At 35.3% G+C, this 22,911-nt stretch overlaps 1 protein-coding gene across 1 annotated transcript; it reads left to right on the top strand.

The window, feature by feature from the left end:
• Positions 1–2,122: 2,122 nt before the first annotated feature.
• LOC120079219 (protein FAR-RED ELONGATED HYPOCOTYL 3-like) lies at positions 2,123–2,731 on the top strand. The gene has a single exon (XM_039033382.1). The coding sequence runs from the start codon at positions 2,123–2,125 to the stop codon at positions 2,729–2,731; it is 609 nt and encodes a 202-aa protein (XP_038889310.1).
• The last annotated feature ends 20,180 nt before the right edge of the window (positions 2,732–22,911 follow it).

Genomic DNA, 22,911 nt, shown 5'->3' with positions numbered 1-22,911 from the left:
AAGGTGTGAGGCGCTACATCGTTCAAGCCCTAGAATTATCCTTTAAGGGAGTTATTTATCTATTTATCCTTGCTTCGGGGAAAGAGTGAATTCCATCTTGTGTAGTTGAGTTCCCAGCTCCCAAATCAGACGAATCCCCAAAATGGTAGGTTTGAGTCGGCGACCTGGCTACTCGCACCCATACAAATCAAAGGACCGCCCTCAATGGCAGGAGTTCTCAACTCACTCAGGATTGAGGTCATGTTACCTATGGTCATCCTAGTGAAGTGATGTCTCTATCATGAACAGTGTTATATAACGAGAGGTTAACACTTCGTGGTCAAGTATTATACAAACTCATTGTATAGGACGCCCCCACTCGTATGTTCTTTACACGAATGATCAGAATTAGACCACCTGTGACAAATCACAGCACTTGTAACCATTCCACAAAGCGGGCCGCGATCCGTAGCGTTACCAGGATAAGGTTTCCCTCCTATATCCATATACTATAGACCATTTTGGTTATCACTTAAGACATGATCCACTTGTATGTCACCACATACATGCTTAAGTTACATACAAATAACCAGGGATTTTAGGTTTATTGGTTTATGATAAAGTAAATAAAACAAACAACTAAGCAAAATCAAGAAGTGAAGTAAAATATCATATATTATACATCACAAGCATTCATACAAACTGTTTACAAACTACAGGACACGAGACTTTAGGGCATCAACCCTAACACCCAGACCATCAGAGCGCCCATTATATGACAACCACATCACAATACCACATGACTGTCTGAATGGCGAGGATAAAAAGGTCGGTCAAATTTTCTTTATGAAATACGATTTACTAGTTAAATTATCAATGCTTGCAATAAGAATGAACTTTGACTACTGTGTAAAAAAGTCAACAAAGAGCTTGCTAACTATCCAATGTTTGGTGGAGGAATGCAAGTGGAGTGTCCGTGCAAAAAAAATGAAAGAAAGTGATTCTTTCAAAGTGACGAAATATCCCAATGAACATACATGTTCTCTTGAAATGAGAACTAGTATCAACAAGCAAAAAGTTGGGTTATTGGACACTGAATCAAGTCCAAACATGAACAAGTTGTTCGAACCTACCACCCAAGGGATGTAATTAAGGATGTCCGACGAGATTATGGAGTGAACATAAGTTATGGGTAGATTTATCGCACTAGAGAGTACAGATTGGTGTATGCACGAGGGTCGCCAAAAGGATCATATGCTATCGTTAGGGCATATGGCGAGGAACTCAAGCTTGGAAATCCAGGTACGATATTTGAGGTTGAAGTAGAGGACGGACAACACTTTAAGTACGTCTTCATGGTACTTTATTCGTGTTGTTGGGGTTTGTGCCCTAAAGTCTCGTTCTATAGTTTGTAAACAACTTTGTAAGAACACTTGTGATGTATAATATATATAATATTTACTTCACTTATTGACTTTGCACATTTAGATGTTTTTATTTTGAATAGCTCACGATGTGTTAAGCAAGAGATGCGCGAAAATTGTGTTAAAGAGTGTGTCATCGCTTAGAAAATCAGTGCTTGCACGATCGCTTACCTATATAATATTGCTAAGCAATCACTTACCGATTACACCCTCGCGTTATTTACTAAACGATCGTTTAGCTCCCGATATTTATTAAACGATTATATAGACGATCGCTTAATTTTTCCTACACGATCGTTTAGACGATCGTTTACCTTTTCCTACACGACCATATACTTCACCTAAACATTCAAGCATCTTGTTATACGATAGACGAGCTCATCTCCCACTTGCTTGATCACTGTGTACGATCTCTCTTCCTCCTCCCCTCTGCCAAATCCAAACAAAGTTCACACTTTGGATTCTCACTCCAAGAATACTAAGGGCTCTGAATGGTGGTGTCATCTTTGTTTCCTTCTATTCATGTGGAGACTGTTCGAGGTAGACGATTGGGTTTTAGATTTGCTGTGAAGAATAAATCTTTAAGTGGTATGATCTCTCAATCTCTTTAGCATTATGAATGCATTTTAGTATGTTTGAATGTACATGTGGGAATTCTGTCATAATGTATTGGAAATATCCACTTCCACTCGTAGGTACTCTTGAATAAGAGTTCCTTCATGTGTATCAGGGGCTTTTTAAACTGCATCTGCTTAGTAATCGTTGTTGATGAGACCCATTTGCATGAGAAATACAAAGGTATGTTGTTAATAGCAACGTATATCAATGGTAATATCAACATATATCCTATCGCCTTCAGTATTGTAGATGGTGAGAACGATGCATCATGGACTTGGTTCATGACTCATTTGACGGCTTTGATAGGAGATGTTCCCAATTTAGTGATTATATCAGATCGTCACATCTCAATTGCAAAGGCTGTTGCAAGTATATTCCCTGATGCATTTCATGCCCTATGTATATACCATATTTGGAACAATTTGGTTGACAAATTCAAGAATAGGAACATAATCCCACACTTCTATCTAGTGGCAAAAGCTTATAGAATGTTTGAATTTCAGATGTATTGGGCTAAGCTCCATCAATATCCTGGTGTGATGGCCTATCTTGAGGAGGTTGGATTACAACTGTGGGCAAGGGTTTATCAAGTCTATTGTAAGTATGACAAGATGACGACAAATATAGTAGAATACCTCAATAGAATGTTGAAAGATGCACGAGAACTACCAATCATAAAGCTATTAAAGCATATCCACGAGTGGCTATAAGGTTGGTTTTATATCCGACGTACACATGCAATGGCATGTACAAACATTATAACTGATTACGCAATGAGTATTCTTAAGGAATCAAAATTGATGTCTAGAACATGTCGTGTTTCTCCAGTGAATATGCATATAATTAATGTGGACGATGGATATTTTGGGGGGGGGGGGGTTGGTTTATCTTCGTTCACGGATGTCCCACTCCGCCCCGAGCCCGCGCTCTTGAGCCCGAGGTGAGGCGTGATATTAACTATTAATACTTTGGCTAATCTACTGGTTTCTTTTCATTATGTTCGCAGCGGAAAATATTACATGTTTTTATTAGAAACTAGTTTACAAATTCAAATTTACAAAAACATGGAAACCCTATCCCGGTAACCAATTTTATTCACAACTATTTCCAAACTTGTGGTAGACCTTAACCAACACCGCAACCTGGACTCGTAAGCTACCTACAAGGTAAATATAGAGACAAACCATGAGCTTTTACAAAGCTCAGTGAGTGGTAACACAAATACAAATCTTCCACAAATATAATCATGTGGTTCCCAAGCGAACCTCCAACGAAACATGCAGCTTTCACGAATCCACCTACACACACGGTAGATGTTTAACATACAATATCATAACCACAATATCAACCTATGTGCACATAGCTCTTCCTATCATGGGCTCAGAAACTAGGTCCGTCAGCCCTCTGACCATCCCATTTTAAGGGTTTTTCTGTCCCACAGGCTCAGGCACTAGACTCCTCGATCCCCTGACTATCCTGTAAGGATTCACTCTGGGCTCAGGTTCTAGGTCCTTAGACCCCCTGACTATCCCAACATCATACATAGCATAACCTACAACATATTAACTTTACAATATGCTCAAAAGAAAAAACGAAGAAAGACCACTCATAGTGAGTTTGTGGAGAATTTTCCTCGCAGTTCACCCGGTTTCCCTAGTTCTACTATCGGATCCTATTCCAGTTTTAAGCTTAACTACAATGTGTGAAAATGTGTGAAAATGTCTTAACTATAATACCTTAAAGTTTCACCTTCAAATTTCTTTGCGAAAGTTCCGAGTCTCAAATTTATTTCTCCTGGCCCGACTGTCTCCTTTCTGGTGAGCACCTCTCCGTTTTCCTTAATTTTGACAGCTTTAAGTTTAGCATTTCATTGAGGCAACTTATACAGAAACTACACTTCATTTAGAAGCTTTTGGTCTAATAATCACCTGATTTGCACGAGTGGTTTGGAAGAACTTCTTGTTTGAAGTTGGCTTTCGTGTCTGTCCGTACAGTTCTGCCTCCTCCGCGTCCTTGCTTGTATCTCTGACCCACAATTTTGCTTTCCTTCCTCTTATTTTTCCTCTCTTTATGATCTTTAAGAATGATGTGTAGGTTGAAATGGGGCATCCTCCCCTTTTATAGGCATCCAAAAGCCCTATTTGTTCGACACCTTCTCATCCAAGTGTTTCCATTAGCGATTGCCAACCTCCAGTCCTTTCCACCTCCTGCTTGAGGTATCTTCACCTTACCCCATTAACGTAATGTTTAATCAACGCAATGTTGGGTGTCCTTCTCTTACATAGCCAACGCATGGGACTTAATTTTGTATGTCTCCTCATGCACCCACCTCAAATCCTTAAGGCTTAAGATTTCTTCCTAGCAAGCCACATGTCTGATGACGTCCTTCATATGAGCTCATCCTTCTTATGCATCCATTCCACTCAATATGCGTTCACTAGGGTGATGACCAACACCCCTTCTCAATGTATACAGCTAGCCTCGGATATCAACACATAGTGTAATCAAGAACGCATAGTAGGTCATCAACACATAGAATGAATTCAACACATAGCAACCCTTGGTTCCCCTTGGTTTTCAACACAGCACCATCGCAACCCAATTCACTCAGTCATCACAAACCTTAACCATTGCAAGAGCCAACCACCATGTGTCCAACCTAGCCCATCACATGGCCTATGTTCAATGCATCCATCGTCAACCTCCAACGCATAGCAAGGTCGCACGACACCAACGCATCGCTCGTATGGGTCGCTTGGCATGGGCGCTTAGAATTGACACATGGCTCGCTCGACCGCATCGACGTATAGCCGCTTGGCCGCATTGACACATAGGCGCTTGGCTGCATCAGCGCATAGGAGCTTGGCCGCATCGACTTACCATGACTCGCTTAGCCGCATCGACGCATCGCCGCATAGGCGCTTGGCCGCATCGACTTAACATGGCTCGCTCGGCCACAATGATGCATGGGCGCTTGGCTATATCACCGCATAGGCGCTTGGCTACATCGACACATAGGCGTTTGGCTAGGCAATGGCCATCAACGCATGGACGTTTGGCATGAGCATTGGCGTCGATGCATAGGTGCTTGGCATGGGTGTTGGGTATCGACGCATGCCACCCTCCAGCGCCTGCCTTGCCCCACGTCCTAGCTTACCCTGTGCACCCTCGCATGCCCGTGTGCCACCCCAATGCATCACCCTTGGCTACCTTCCTTCAACCGCATACCATCCTCCAACGCATCCGATTGAGCCTAATGCGTTGGTCTAACCTCCAAGGCATGCATCACTCCCACTTCAACTTCTCCCTTTGCCCAAGCAATCTCTCCAAGATCTTATGGCAAACGCATAACAATGCCTAAACACTTAGTCAACTTTACAGTAGGATTTTAATTAACCACATCTTCACCATTTAGGATTTATTTCCAAAGTACTCAATTCCTTTTCATCACGTAGGGTCCTTCCTACTCTTATCCTAGAATTTAACTCTTAGTTAATTCCTTTTATTTTATGCTATAAGGGAAGATGGGCTCTGGGTTTCACAATGGATATGTACGTCTATAGAGTTTAATTGCCTCGAGATCTCGTGCTCTCATGCAATATCTGTAGCGACCCTGAGAAACATTAATGTTCAAACATTATGTGCAAAATGGTTTACAGTTGAGTGTGTGCTTGCTGCTTATGCCGAACCAATTTTCCTAGTTGGACACAGACAAGAATGGGTTCAAAAACCATATAAACCAATTCTACCACCGCAAAAGGTAGTAAGTGTAGGTCAACGTCAAACTGTCAAGATACCTTCAAAAGATAAGGAAAAACATATGGAAATGAAATTTAAAAAAAATCATGTTAACAAAAATCATACTCAAAAGATAAGGAAAACAGAGATGCATGTTTTTCTTTAATCTAAAAATAAAAAAGAAATAAAATTAAAACAGAAATCATACCCAAATATGTTATTATTCTTCTTCTGTTAACATGTTTTTAAAGTAAATACAATGGATTAATAATAAATAACTTGGAAAAGTTTTCAGTTTATGCATTTTAATATTTGTATTGTATAAATTTAAACCGTAAAATAATAATTGTATCAACTGAAACTTTGAACTTCTCATAAGTGTATTAATTAATACACCTTAGACTTATTTTTAAAATATCATGCAAAAAATATAATTATTTTCAGTTTATACATTTTAATATTTGTATTGTATAAATTTAAGCCGTAAAATAATAATTGTATCCATTGAAATCATGAACTTCTCAAAAGTGTATTAATTAATACTCCTTAGACTTATTGTAAAATACCATGCAACACATAGAATTATTTCTGGATCAATAAAATGGACAATTAGAATTGGTGGAAAAATGTGGGAAAATGTTGAACATACAAGTAAAAAATGTTGAACATACAAGTCAAAAATACAAGTAAAAAATATTGAACATACAAGTAAAAAATAGACAATATTCTCACAAGGGAGAAAATGTGGGAAAATGTTGAACATGCAAGTAAAAAATACATAACCATAATGCATTACAACTAAACAGTCCCCAACAAGTACAACAAAGAATAGACAGAACGTAAAACTTATGAACCTCAAACTAATTACAAAAGATATGTTCGATTAGTTTGGGCCCTACACGGAAGAAAAAGAAGTGTAGTTAGACCATAATGTATATTAATACGATTAAAGTAGTAATAAAATATACGAGATCATAACTTTGTTTATATTCAAAGTGAACGAAAATCGAGATAGTCCACAACTAGGAGGCAAAATAATAGGTTAAGGGCCTAACAAAAAAAAAATGTTAGCGAAAAATCTTACTTTGATTATAAGGAAAAAAGAAGGCATACCTTATATGGAGGAATAAGTTTGTTAGAAGTGGAAGAAGGAAACAAAGTATATTGCAACAACCAGACAGCACATACGATAATGTAAAATGGATTTAAGAGAAAATTGAAATAAAAAGGAAGTATCAGGGATATCCCAACACACTTTACCAAAGGAGTCTATGAAGAAGTCTCAAAAAATATGAGAAGAGATTGAGATATAAGTAGAAGACACAATAAGGGTAGTTGGTGAGTAAAGTTAGGTACACTTAAGTGCACCTAACCTCAATAAATTCAAACAGTAATTACAATAAACTCATATTAAAGACAGTCAACTAAAAAATAAATAAATTAAGTAATAGTCAGGTTAATATTAATTGGGTGGTTGAGCTAAAAATGGACATAAATACAAAATACGGACATAACAATACAGATTAGAAGACCTCAGAATTTCAAGAAGTTATTTCATTGTAACAAATCCAACTACAAGCAAAGAAAATAAATAGTTTCAATATTTCTAAAATTGAAGTCAAATTTAAATGTACAAAAATTAAATTTATTTGAATACTAAAAATAAATTCAATGGAACGGAAAAAAAAATCCATTCACTAGAGTTAGAACAGAAAATAGATTGAAAGGAAATAAAATTAAAACATAAATCATACTCAAAAGATAAGGAAAAACATATGGAAAGGAAATTTTAAAAAAAATCATGTTAACAGAAATAAAATTAAAACAGAAATCATACTCAAAAGATAAGGAAAACAGAGATGCATGTTTTTCTTTAATCTAAAAATAAAAAAGAAATAAAATTAAAACAGAAATCATACCCAAATATGATATTGCAGATTTTTGGAACAAACCATCATCGGCCTTCAAGGAAAAAAAAAAAGAAAAGAAAACATACCTGTTTTTGTGGTGGATTGACCCCCACCAAGCTCTAATAACACGGTCAGCATCCCCTACTAAGAATTCACTCACCGTCCAATTTCAATGGAAAAGCATACTAAAAACGGTAAGGGAATGACACATGCTTTAATATTGAAGCGGCAAGAGGAAATCTGGATCAAACAAGTATGGAAGACAGTCAGAAAAAAAAACACATATCATCAAGGGAAGGAATAATAGAGATAAATTTAATACAATTAGACACGAATTGAATATAATATTATAGGAGTAAACCCTAGATAGTCACAAACATGCTAGATAAATCAGAAACAAGAAGACAACGTGGTCAATAAATCAGAACAGTTTGGAAACAAAAGTGGAAACTAATTGTAAGAGTGAAGAACAAATTATAGAAGTAAACTCTAGGTAGTCACAAACATGCTTGATAAATCAGAACAATTCAGAATCGAAAAATCAAGGAAGAATATGGCATGAGGAAATCAAGAGGACAACGTATAAATATTCAGCGTCAAACAAAGTAATCGAAAACAAATTTAGATCTCAACAGAAAATAAAAAAACACTAGATCTACTATAAAATCGTCCATGTATACTAAAAAAATGGTTAGATCGTTATATCTACCGAAATATTATTAGATCTACTAGAAAGCGTTCGTATCTACCCGATCTAAGAAGAAACCAAAGAAGTTTGAGAGGCATAAACATACAAAAAAATCAAGAAAAGAAAAAAAAAATAGACATACAAACAAACCAAAGAAGAGAAACGAAAAGATGAATACAACCCATTCCAAACGAAGGAGAACGAAGAGATCAGATGAAGAGAACAAATCGAACGACGAAAGAAGGAAGAAGATGAGATGAGAGAGAGATCTGATTAATGAAAACGCGGGACGGGAAGATAGAGAGAGGGGACAGAGTAATTATAAACCTACAAATAAGGGTGAAACGAAGGTACAAATCAAGAAGGTAAATCGGTGGATTTAAAACCGTTTTAATTTTATCGTCCACCAAACACGGGGTGGGCTTTTTAAGTCCACCCAACCCAACTCCAGCCCACCCATCAAACACCCCCTGAGTGAATTATAAACTCACTCCATCAATTTCAAGTTGGTGGCTCAAACACCCCTTAAAAAAAGATAAAATAGAAATTTATGGAACGTTAAAAAATAAAGGATAGTGATTATCTGTTCAAGCATATATATATTGTTAGAACATGATATTTCATATATAAAGTCTAAATCACACACAAACACAAAAGGATATATTGTTATATTGTGTAATCACTTTGACTTGAATAATTATTTTGGGACAAAAGATGTGGTTGTCCATTCAGACAAATTTGTATCGTTAGGCCGTGATATTTAGTATTTATGGTCAAAATCATATCCATATACAAAAGAATATACCACTTCAACTCGAGTTGAGTTATAATGAAGGATAAAAATTCAAAGATTATTATATACATGATTGAAAGTTTAAAATACCTTTAGACACTTTTAAAAGTTCAAAAATTAAATCGACACAATCTTCCAAGTTTAACAAATAAACTTGTAATTTAACTCCTTTTTTCACTTATTCTTAAGCTAAGTATCTCTACTGGTTGTTAGACTAATTTGTAATTTTTGAGCTCTTGAAATAATTGCTGACCACACTGTTTTTTTTTTTTTTTTTTCTTGTATTTTTTTTAAATTAATTCAAAGTAATTCAAGTCTCATTTAGTTTTTAAAAATTAAGCTTACAAATACCTCTTCTACCTCTTAATTTATTGCTTTATTATTTACTTTTTACTCATCTTTTAAAAAACCAATCCAAATGGTGAAAACTAAAAAATATATAGTTTTTAAAAACTTGCTTTTGTTTTTGAATTTTGGGTAAGAATTCAACTCTTATACTTAAAAAATATCCAAACCATTATAAGAAAATGAGAGGAAATAAGCCTAATTTTCAAAAAACAAAAAACAAAAAACAAAAAGTGAAGTCCCCGTTTGGTAACCATTTCATTTTTTATTTTTGGATTTTGAAAATTAATCATACTTCCTTATCATTTATTACAACGATTTGCATCTTTCATATAATGGTTGAATTCGTAGTCGAATTCCAAAAACAAAAACAAATTTTTAAAAGCTATTTTTTTTAGTTTTCAAAATTTGGCTTGATTTTTTAAATCATTGGTAAAAATTAGATAATAAAAAAAAAATTGGAGGTGGAAGTAAGCTTCATTTTCAAAAACAAAAATTAAAAATCAAATGATTAACAAACAAAACAAAAATGATTACTAAATGGGACTGAAGTATTTTTTTTAATTTTTTTTTCCTTTCTCCTTTTTTAGAGGGTAAATATAGAAACTTTAACAAACTAAGTATTACAGTTAAGTTAATATTAAGGTGATTTTAGATATATATATAATGATCATAGGAAACGTTATTTCAATTGCTTACATATTGCTTTTCAAAGAAAAAAAAAACAATGGCTTACATATTGATATTTAATTATGAAAAATGTCCCTAAATATTTGACAAATTTCAATTATATTTATATTTCTAAACTATTGAAAGTTGCATTTTACCCTCAAACTTTAAACTTATTTTAAACTTACTCTTAAGTCAATTTTTTTTTCTATAAATGAAGATAAAAAAAAAAAAGTGTATTGAAGTAATTTACAAAATAGAAGTACACATTGCAGAAGAGACATATTTCAAAAATTAGTTTCCCCATATAAAATGGAAGATGAAAAAATATATCATTTTGTTTAATTCAAAATTTTCAATAAATTAATGAGAAAGTTTGTAATAAAAAAATAAATAAACCAAAATTTAATTCTAAGAGAAATTACATTGTATGAAAAATAAACCAAAGCCACGATTTCAACTATTTTATAATTACAAGTGTGACAATTACATAACAATTACATAGAAACCAGATAACAATCACATAACAATCAAATAGAAATCAGATAAGAAGTTTTTTGACATATTTACAAAACAGCAAAACCTAGGGACATGCATCTAGTTTTCAATTTTTTTTTATTTATTAAAGTTGTAATTACCCATAATTTTAATTCAAATATAAATAGAGAAGGATATAGAAAACATTAAACAAACTGACGTGAAAGAAAATTAAGGTTCAAATCCTTCGCTCAATATAAAACCACATTCTCATTTATTCTAACTTGCCAAATATAACACTTGTTGAGATTCGCTTCCTTAAAAATGTCTGGGTACCGTACTTTGATTAAGTATATCAGTAAAATACAAGGAAAATGATTTTCATATAATTTTCTTGCATCTAATTTTTTTAGTAGAATAGATTGGAAAATTCAAAATCTTCATAAACCCACTAATTTCCAATAATTTAAAGTTCTACACAAAGTTTTATTGAATAAGACACAAATTAACCCTTGAATGAGTTTGTCAAAAGTCATAAATTCTGATCAACGTCCAAGCATCAAATTATTAATTAGTTTTTATTTAATAATTTTGATGTAATTTTAATAATTTATCATTTATATGACATTTAAGTAGGGATAATTTTATTACTCTACTATGAGGCATTAGGGTTTTTTTTTTTTTTTTAATTGGGAGACTATTTAAAGTTTGGCAATTAGGTTGTTTAAAGATTTTTATTTATTTATTTATTTATTGAAATTGAAATTTTCCTCTATGATGATGATGGAGATTCATCACCAACCTTTGCAATACTTGATATAGGGTTGCATGCTTGAGCATTTAGGTAAGTCTAATCATCTTGCTTGTGGAATATTCAAACCTCTACTAGAGGATTAATTTTCCTTATCTGTTGGTCTTTGATAAAAATGTAATCCAATTCTAGTTTTTCCCTTTAACTTGGCATCAATTGATTTAGGAGTTTTAGAATTTGAGGGGTTCAATAATTGGGGTCCTGATTTTCAATTCCTAGGATTTTCATATCATTTCGTATCAGAGTCTAGGCTCTAGATTGGGTATATGTTTTCTTTTTGATGGATTTCTTTGTTGAATTTATTTTTTCAATAGGAATATGGTTTCTATTGTGTTGTTACTTTGAAAAGAAAAAAATGGATCAAAATATTAGTTTAATTTATTGCTAAAATTTGAGATTGAAATTGAGTTGTAAAAAAAATTGAAATCGTTGGCGAAGAGAAAAAAGGAAATTCAAAGAGATGGTGTGAACTGAAAAGGGGACGAAAAAAAATTGGAATGTGCGATTGACGGTGATTTTAGAAATAATTTTTTTTTAAAAAAGAAGGAATTTGAAGAGGTTGGCCGCAGATTGTAAATTCGAATAAAAAAAAAGTCAATGTGACGTCCCGAAAATTTTAAGATAAATTCAATTTTCTTTATCTTGAGTTAACTGGGAATGTTGTCCTTTTTTTAGTTTCAAATTAGAATTTAATTATTGGGTTAAGAGAAAAATTCAATTTAAATATATATGGTTAAAAAATTTAGAGATTTGAACTTAAGTTAGTCGTGGATTTGTTTAATGAGGGTTGTTATTTTAATTAGGGAATTACGGAGTTTTAAGAGGAAGAGAAAGTATATATATATATTTATATTGGAAGTTAGGATTAATGAATAGGGAAACTTTGCTTATAAATATTTATATTTAGGGGCTCCTCGTAAAGCATGCAAAGAAAAAAGAGGTTTCCTTCTTCTCCTTCTTCTTCGTGTGGCCGTGGAGACCCCCTGGTTTTTCTTTAGCCGTCGCTCGCCTGCTCAGACCGTCGACGCTGCCGCTCGCCTACTCAAACCATCGACGTCGCCGCTCGCCTACTCAGGTCGCGTCATTGCCAAATTCAACACCGTCATTCGTCCGCCTGGTCACGTTACCACCAACACTCGACGAGGTTTTACTCACCGGAGTTGGTCACACTAGATCTGGGTCGTCGCCACCATCAGTTCAATGCCATCGCTACTGGAGTGTTGTGTTCTCGCTGGAGTATAATTTGGGGTAAGATTGCACCATCTTTAATTAGTTTTCTTGGTGAGTTTTATAAGTTTTTTATGGAGTTTTTGGGTAGAGGTTGAGTACCCATGAAGTTTTTGGACTAAACTTACTTTACCCTATAATGTTAGTTTTAGATTTGAGTTTTGAGCAGAGTTTCTCTATTGTTCAGCAGAGTTTAAATTGTTCCGTCAAATTCTAAGTAAGTGTTTAAGGTTTCAAAGATCTTTAGGGTTGGTTTAGTTGCTGCAAGTTTATTCTAAATTCCTATTGTTGGTCTGTGCATATGGTAGAATTGAATTTGGAGGATTGGAATTAATTTTGGATCAAGTCACGTTTTAGGTAAATGGTTTAAGAGTAGTTAAGATAAAGCGTGATGTGGACTTATGCTCTATGGGGTGAAACTAACTATGATTTATGTTTTAGGCTTTGGTTCAAGAAGTTTCATAAACAAAGGGACAAAATTTCTTGGATTTATATTAAGGTAAGTGATTTACTACCAGTTTGCTTTTGAATCCCAAGTTAATGTTAAGCTTTGAGTACGTTGAATGCATGCTTCTATTTTGATGGAATGATTTCCTACGATTTGACTGATGGATGGATTTTTGGTAGTGTTCTAAAAACCTATGACCATGTTATTAAGGTTGGGAATGGATGATGCATAATCTGGATGTCCAATGTTGCATGATTAAACTAATGGTGATTGTTAGTGTTCTTATAAGACTATATACATTGTATATTTCTGAACCTTCGGGTCCACATCTTACGACCATGTTTCGGTGTCCCTATGGGATCACCACTTATGCTTATGATTTTGACCCTCCGGATCACTACTTATGAAAGCGTGCCTCCAGGTTCAACCTTTATGCTTATGGAAGATTGAGAGGGGCCAATAGTGAGTCGTTTATTGGGTATTTTTATACTTATTTTTTTCTCTCCATGTTTTTCCGGTATTGAAAAGACCGGATGGCGAATGACAAGAAGAATCCGTGACCCGACCGTAGGGACCTGACATCGCTTCCGCACTTCTTTCTTTTAAAAATTAACATGTCTTAGTTTAAGAGCCAAGCATCAAAGACTCTTTGGTCGATTTATTTAATCATTTGTTAATTTATTTAATTAATTAATTAATTCTAAATTAGAATTAGAGGTACTCTTAACAATGAATTTATGTTTTTTCCTTTTCGGAGTTTATTTAATAAAGTCAATTTTGATTCTTTCACCCAAATTTATAAAAGACCTATTTTCAAGTTATGCATGTATATAGTAATGCCCTCCCATAAATCTTAAAGAGTCGGGTCGTTATAATTGGTATCAGAGCCAGAGTTTTTAGGTTCTATAGACCGACTTATTATGTAAGTCGAGGTTATCCCCTAAGTTACTAATGGATTCTTCGTTATCGCCAGGTACGTCCTTTAAGGAAAATTCCTTAGGATTAGATGCATAAAACTTTACTGAATTATAGATGCAAAACCCAGAAGTACATACCCATCTGTACTGACGACCTCCTGTTACTTATTGACCCTTATGGGTCAACCTGGCAAAGAGCTAGAGCAAGAAGCGGAACCCAAAATTCGACTGTATCCCTGCAAGTACATACACCCCCAAAGATCTTGGCCGAGTACACTACCATAGCCACAACAATTGGAGAAGTTGTTACAAAGGTTGTGATGGGGCAACTAAAGGACATTGTGGTAGAACAGATAGCTCAGCATGAGCATACATCGCCCCCGTAGGTTACGACGCCACAAGTTCATAATCAAGATCAGGCATCAAACCAAGTTGTGGCAGGTCTTTCAGTAGAGGCTAGATGCCTACGAGATTTTAAGAAATATGATCCCTTGACATTCGATGGGTCACTGAAGGACCCTATTAAGGCGAAGTTGTGGTTGTCTTCCGTAAAAGATATTTTTCGGTATATGAAGTGCTCCGAAGAACAGAAACTGCAGTATGCCACATTTTTACTCGTCGATAATGCCAAACTCTACAAATGTTCTACAGAGAGGATGATAGATGTTAACAAGGGATAGATAACGTGGGACCAATTCAAGGAACGATTCTATGAAAAGTAATTCTCCGCCCACGTGAGGTATAACAAGCAGGCCGAATTTATGAATCTAAAGCAAGGGACCATGACTATGGAAGAGTATGAGGAGAATTTTAGTAAGCTGTCTTGTTTCACCCCTGACTTGGTGTCCACTGAAGTAAAGAGGGCTGAGAGATTTGTTCAGGGACTTTGAGATGAGATGTGAGGCATCGTACAAGTATTTGAGGTGACTACCTACACAACAACATTCCATACGACAGTATGAGCAGGTTGCCCATTAGATTTTGAGTTTCTAAAGTCTCTAGTAGTAGAATCCAACTCGGGTCAGAAGAGAAAAGCAAACCAGAGAGCTCTAGAGCCTCCACAAAAGAGCCAGAACACAGATAGGCCACTAAGACATACAAGCAACAAGCTTCTGATTTAGGAACGGTTTGGAGGGACAAGCCCATGTGCAAATCGTGTGGGAAGCGTCATTGAGGGCATTGTTTGATTGGTACAAGAACTTGCTTTAGGTGTAAGCAAGTAGGACACACGGTCGACCAATGCCCTAATGGTAGTACTGGAGGTGGTAGGGGTTAGCCCCTGAGCTCACAGCATCGAAGTTCAATCAAACAGCAATAGCAGAGTTGAGTTTATGCTACAACTCGACGAGAGACAGATAAGTCATACTCCGTGGTGATAGATATACAACCTATTTTGGAATATTATGCTCTTGTATTGTTTGACTCATGATTAACGCATTCGTTTATATCATGTGTTTGTGAAGCATGCTAAAATAGAATTAGAGCCATTGCGATATGTATTGTTAGTTTCTACTCCATTTGGAGATGTTATTCACGTGACTAAGAGGGTATAAGCATATCAGCTAGTAATAGCAGAACGTATGTTAGATGTAACCTTGTTTGTCCTGGATATGTCGAATTTCGATGTTATATTAGGCATGGATTGGTTGGCTACCAACCATGCCATTATAGAGTGTTTTCGCAAAGAAACTATCTTTAGCACCTCTACGAAAGCCAGTTTTAAGTTCAGATGAGCCAAGATTGAGTCTCTTCCTAAGGTGGTCTTGTTGGGTTGAATGTCCTAAAACTCGTAGTTTGTACAGTTAAACATTCGACATTTATTCAATAAAGTTGTTATTGAATTTTGTAAATTGCATTTGTAAAGACTAAATCCAATAAACTAAAATTCATAGCTACTATATGCATACTTGAACTTTATATGGAGACATAAAGATGGATCAAGTTTAAGTAAATAGCCAAAATGGTCTATAGTATATGAATGAGGTTGGGTGTCTTATTCTGGTAACACTATTGAATGTGACCCACTTTGTAATTGTTACAATGAGTTATAAAGTGCTACAAAAGAAATGATCCTGATTCGTTCATGTGGTGACATGAAGAGTGGAGGCGTCCTTTGCATAAGATCAGACCAAAAAATAAATCGCTCTTATTTTATAATGTTGTTTACTGTGTAAAACTGACTATTTCATAGCGATGACCTAGGTAACTTGACCTTAATCCTGAGCTAACTATGAACTCCTATTTATTCGGGATTATCCTTAGATTTTCATAGGTGGGGGTTGGCTCAACAACGTCGGCTCAATAAACCTCCCATTTTAGGGGTAAAACCGGATAGATAGCTGGAGACATAAGGTGCAAGGTGGAATTCACTCCTACCTGCTTTCAGGGATAGTAGAGAGGTTGTTCCCTCAAGTGCTGATTCCAGGTCTTGAACAAGGCACCCCATTCTCTCATTGGCTTGAGAGGGATTTTGTTTGTTGATTGGATCACAAACAAATTGTTCATTAGAGGATCAATGGAACTTATGGAACAAGGAACAAGAGGTAATCTCTGGGGTAAAATAGTCATTTGACCAAGTCCTTACTGCGAACAATCTGTGAAGGGTTAACTTACTAATCATGGTTATATCGAGTGGACATAATATATCCACAGTGAGGGGAGTGCAACTATTAATGAATGACCCAGTAGTTAACGAATGGGGGTTAATTCGGTGTAAAAAGTTCAGCCAATTAATCTCGGATCATTAGAGTCCATGATCTGTAGGTCCATTAAGTTCCCTTACTAGCTCAAAAACGAAATTATCCTTAGAATAGCGTGATAAGTTAATTCAAATCGTTCAAATTTGAATTAAGAAAATTAGTAATATATGTGATATAATTACACGTTTAATTTTGGAATTAAACGAAATTTCAGAATCAGATAATATTTAATATGATTTAAATATTAAATTCATGAATAGAGATTCATGATAAGTGAAATTGATGTTTAATTTAATGTTTGGTATTAAATTTATAAAATTAATTAAAATTTTTAATAATTATTTATTATTAATTTTATTTAAAAAATAATTATTGAATTATTTTTTGTAAAATTAATAAAGTTTCAATTTTAATTAAAATAATTAAAATTGAAAAGTAATTTTTTATTTTGAAATAGTTTAAAAATTGAAAATGGAAAATTCCAAAAGTGGGATTTTCCCACTTTCAATTTAAGTAGCTTATTCACTCTTCCACTTCAAAATTTTAGCTCAATTCCAAGGAGGAGCTGGAATCACTTCATGTAATCAGTTTGCATGAAGGTCATGTAATAAATCACTCAGTTTTTTAGTGGATTTGATCATGCAACTACTGAATGGCCGAAGGTCTTGAGGGTGAAGAAGAGTTTTTCACCAAGCTAAAAAAACTAGTCACCTTCTTCACAAAATTGCCTAAATTCTAGCTCATTTTAAGTCCCACGACTCAATCTAAGGCTCCTAAAGGATAGTAGGAAAGCTTAAGTGGTGGTCCACAACAATAATTAGAGGAAATTGTAGTTGAATTTCATGTTTTAAAAGGATCTTCAAAGGTATGTATTGAAACCTTCTTGATACCCTATGAACTTACTTAATTTGATGTCAAAATTGAAGAATTAGAATGCTAAATGATCCTATTTTCTTCCATTGTGTATTTTCAGAAACTAACAATTGGTATCAAAGCATCATTTAAGCATTCAATTCGATTTAATGTTAGTTTGGTGGGTGTTTTTCATAAGTTATATAAAATGGTAAACTAATGTAGTTTTTTTTAGTTTTGGCATTAAATTCTCTTCAATTATGTTGTAATTTTTGTAACTGGCTCTTAATTGATGGGCTTTAATGTGTGCTTAAAAGTCTGTAATTCGATTGGAGTCATTAGAGTTTAAATTAGGATGTAATTGAAGAAAGAAGCAGTAGAGGTCAACAACAGAAAACTGAAGTTTTAGTCACTGCCTCGCAGCGTCGTGACGCTGTGCTTGGAGCGTCACAATGTTGTTTTTCGTTCCAACCCAGAATCGTGAAGAACATTTAGCGGCATTGCAACACTAGGATGCAGTGTTACGACGTTGTTCATCCCAGCCTAGCATGCACGCGCGAGTCCAAACTGGTGGTCCAAGTGGACCGGTCCAGACGGTTCGGTGCAAGGAGGTCTAATTCGACCTGATTAAGCATCATTCAGCCCAATTTTAAGCACTGGAGGTCCGGTTCAAGAGGTTTGGGTCTGGTTCCAGGCAGTTCGAGTGGTCTATAAGTTTTTTTTAGCCAAATTTTGTTGTTTTATGTAATAATTAGACCTTCGTTTGCTTGAGAATGTCAAAACTAAACCATATTTTATGTTTATTTATTTATGCATGTGATATATGTTATAATTAAATAAATATTGTATGTGCATATTGTATGTCATATAGATTTAAAATCCCACCATAGGAAGCATGTTACATACATTGAAAGTATATGTTATAATATATAGTATGCATGTTTAGAGTTTCAATTGTTCTAATATATGTGATATATTAAATCATGAGATATCTGATATATGTTATGGAAGCAAAGCATGTCTAAAGTTTTATAAATTGTTATAAAATTGGGTTAGACATTTAAAATCCATAATAAAGATAAGTTGCATACTCACTTAGGTTAACCACTTGTTTTAATAGTTAAAATAAGTTGTTATCTTATAAAACTTGAGTTATAAACTCAACTGATATATAATACTGTCTAAGGCTAGGGTATTTAAGTTGACATATGGAAAACCTCCTACCTAGGGATTCTACCCTAATAATTGAGCGTTGTTAGCCGGTTTTATAAGCACATGTGAGCGGTATAAGGTTTTAAAGTTGGTTTATCACCTAGACATCGTAAGTTAAATCCAAATATAATCATTATACTTGGATAAACACTTAGACTTAGATTGTTTAATTAGCCAAAACAAACCTAAGTAAACATATACCCAAAAAAATGTTAGAACACTTAAGTGGAAGATTAATAACATATAGGATATGTTGTTCTTAGCTCTTACGTCTCTAAGAGTTCACACCGTGAGATCCGTGCAAACGCTTCGTGTCACCCTAGATGTGACCTCCATTCAGAAAGTGTCATCCTAGAAGTGACCTCCATTCGGAAAGTGTTTGTATAGGTCAAGATCAAGGTGAATGGGGGAAGTAGTTCATAGTAAGTTGATGAAGGAAATGTATCAACGTATCCTGCCATCTCTTCCGTCGGTTTGGACCGTGAGATTCCTATGTTGCACTTGCTTGTTAGCTTTATGCGACCCTTGCTAGTCGTTTAACAACGGCTATCCCCTCGAAAATTTGTAACATAAGATTCGGAACAACTCAAACTCCAAAATGGAAAGAATTTCTTAGATCCATTCCCAACCTTGACTCTCCAATTCGGTAGCATCATTGGGGCCGACCTCTGAAGTCTGAAATTGGAGGGTTACACTTAAAGAATTACTAAGTGTTAGTAGTTTTTGACTAAAAACGGTAACTAAATGACTATAGAAATAAGAGTTATTCTGGAGTTGCAAGAGTTGCTTGACAAGGGTTCTACATGTTTGAATGTGTCACCATGGGGTGCACGAGTGCTATTCGTGAAGAAAAGGGATGGTTTGTTATGCCTATGCATAGACTATAGAAACTTGAACAAGGTAACCATCAAGAAAAAGTATCCTCTCCTCAAAACTGATGACTTATTTGATCAGTTACAGAGATCTACAATTTTCTCTAAAATTGACCTCTGGTCAAGTTACCACCAACTAAGGATAAAGAACGATGATATCCTTAAGATTGCATTCCATTATAGATATGGACATTACAAGTTCATTGTAATGTCGCTTGGTTTGACCAATACTCCAATGATGTTCATGAACCTGATGAACAGAGTGTTCAAGGATTTCCTTGACATCTTTGTGATAGGTTTCATCGACGATATCTTGGTTTATTCCAAGGCAGAGGCGAAGAATGAGAAACATTTTCGAAAGGTTTTAGAAATTCTGTGAGAGAACAAGTTGTATGTTAAGTTCTCCAAGTCTAAATTCTGGCTACCTGAAATGTCTTTTCTGAGGCATATGGTATCAAAGCTAGAGTTTTTGTGGACCCATCAAAGATTGAGGCAGTTATGAGTTGGCTTCATCCTACGACAGTTAGTGAACTGCGCAGTTTTTTGGGTTTACTTGGTTATTACCGCCGGTTTGCAAAGAATTTCTCTCGCATAACCACTCATTTAACTTAGTTGACCAGAAAGGGAGCTCTTTTATTTGGAGTAAAGCTTGTGAGGACAGTTTTCAGAATCTCAAGCTTGTGACTGTATCGAATCTTATAGTACCAGTTGGTTTAGGAAGTTTTGTAGTTTATAATGAAGCTTATAAGAATTGGCTGGGATGTGTGCTTATGCAACACGATAAAGTGGTTGCTTATGCCTCCCGTCAGTTGAAGAACCATGCATGAAACTATCCTACTCATGATTTAGAGCTAGCGACTTTGTTTTTTGCTTTAAAGATCTAGAGACACTATTTATACAGGGAGAAGATATAGATTTTCACAAATCATAAGAGTTTGAAATTCTTCTTTCACTCAGAAGAAGTTAAATATGAGACAGTGTAGATGGCTCGAGTTAGTGAAAGATTATGATTGTGAGATTTTGAATCATCCAGGCAAGGTAAATGTGGTAACAGATGCTCTCAGTAGAAAGACAGCTCATTTAGCAGCCTTAACTACCAAACAGACACAACTATGTAATGATTTTGAACGAGCTGAAATTGCAGTGGCAATGGGCACAACTACCACAGTTGATAGTACAACTGACCTTGAGACAGAGAATCATTGATGCACAACAAGGCGATTCTTACCTTGTTAAGAAATTTTGCTAGGTGGAGTTAGGTCGAGATAGTAAATTTTCAGCATCCTAGGATCATGGTCTCCTTTATCAGGGACGTTTGTGCGTACCTGTAGACAGTGATCTTAAGAATGAATTGTTGACAAAAGTTCATAGTTCCACATTTTCGATACATCCCGACAGCACCAAGATGGATCAAGACTTGAAACGGTACTACTTGTGGTTTGATATGAAAAGAAAGATAGTTGAGTTTGTTGGCAAATGTTTGGTGTGCCAATAGGTGAAGACCCCAAGATAGAAACCAACACGCTTGTTTCAACCCTTGAACGTACCAGAATGGAAGTGGGGGAATGTGTCAATGGATTTCATTGTGGGTTTACCAAAGACAGCAAGAGGCTATACAGTGATATGGGTTGTAGTGGACAGACTCACTAAGCTAGTGCACTTTATTCCAGGGTGGTCTACGTTTTCAGTGAATAAGTGGGTGCAGTTGTATATGACGGAGGTAGTGAGATTGCATGGGGTGATTGTGTCTATCGTATCTAATAGAGACTCTCATTTTACATCTAGCTTTTGGAAGAGCCTTCAGACAACATTGGGTACTCAGTTAGATTTCAGCACAGCTTTCCACCCTCAGACTGGTAGTCTAACAGAGCATTTGAACCAAACATTGGAGGATATATTCCATGCATGTGCATTAGAATTTTCAGGGAGTTGGGATTCTCACCTACATTTGATGGAGTTTGCATATGATAATATTTATCAGGCTACTATTGTTATGTCGCCAAATAGCTCTGCTGATGTTAGGTGTAAAGACTTGGAATTTGAAGTGGATGATAAGATATTCTTGAAAATGGCACCTATGAAAGGTGTTCTAAGGTTTAGGAGAAAGGGGAAGTTGAGTCCACATTTCATTGGCCCATTTGAGATCTTGGAGCGAATTGGCCCTATAGCTTATTAGTTGACATTGCCACTGTCTCTTTCTACAATTTACAATATTTTTCATGTCTTGATGTTGATGAGGTATGTGACAGATCCATCCTATGTGATAGACTTCAAGTCCTTACAGTTGAATGAGAACTTAAGTTATGAAGAGAAACTAACACAAATCCTTGCAAGAGAAGTGAAAGTTTTGTGCAAGCGGGAGATAGCACTAGTGAAAGTTTTATGGTATAATCATAAGTTTGAGGAAGCAACATGGGAACGTAAGGACGAGATGAAATCAAAGTACCCAGAGCTCTTTCTGGATTAAAACTTTTGAAGACAAAAATTCTTAAGGAGGGAAGAATATGGCATCCCGAAATTTTTAAGGTAAATTCGATTTACTTTATCTTAGGTTAATTGGGAATATTGAATATTGGGTTAAGAGAAAAATCCAATTTAAATATATATGGTAAAAAAAAATTGGAAATTTGGACTTAAGTTAGTTGTGGATTCTGTTTAATGAGGTTGTAATTTTAATTAGGGAATTATGGATTTTAAAAGGAAAATGAAAAATATATATATATGATATATTCATGTTGGAAGTTAGGGTTAAGGAAAAGGAAAATTTTTTTTATAAGTATTTATATTTAGGGACTCTTCGTAAAGCGTGCAAAGAAAAAAGGGGTTTCCTTCTTCTCCTTCTTCTTCGTGTGGCCGTTGAGATTCCCCTGGTTTTTCTTCAGTTTCCACTCACCTGCTCAGACTTTCGACACCGCTGCTCGCAGAAAATTTCACCAAATGACCCAAAATCCAAAAAAATTTCTACCAATAATCTCTTCCCAAAAACTTTTCTACCACTGACCTTTTCCCCATGCGAAATTTCAAAATTACCCCTAGTTTTCTTCAGCATTCAGACTGCACCACATTTCTTCTTCCTTCTACGATTTCTTCAGCCCTTCATTCAATGTGCATTCAATACACCACCAATACTCCACTAAAATATTTATTCCCAACTAATATTCTGAAGAGAATGGAAGGTCACTCTTATTATTCATTTTCTGTCGTCGAACTCCCCACAAAATTTTCTCATTGT

This window comes from Benincasa hispida, chromosome 1, assembly GCF_009727055.1.
Source record: "Benincasa hispida cultivar B227 chromosome 1, ASM972705v1, whole genome shotgun sequence".
NCBI classification, from domain to species: Eukaryota; Viridiplantae; Streptophyta; class Magnoliopsida; order Cucurbitales; family Cucurbitaceae; genus Benincasa; species Benincasa hispida.
Note: the sequence above shows the minus strand (reverse complement) of the source record. Positions and strands in the feature narration are given on the sequence as shown.

Excerpts from the sequence above, each read along its gene's own strand:
- LOC120079219 (XM_039033382.1), top strand. The coding sequence starts at position 2,123 with ATGTGTATCAGGGGCTTTTTAAACTGCATCTGCTTAGTAATCGTTGTT.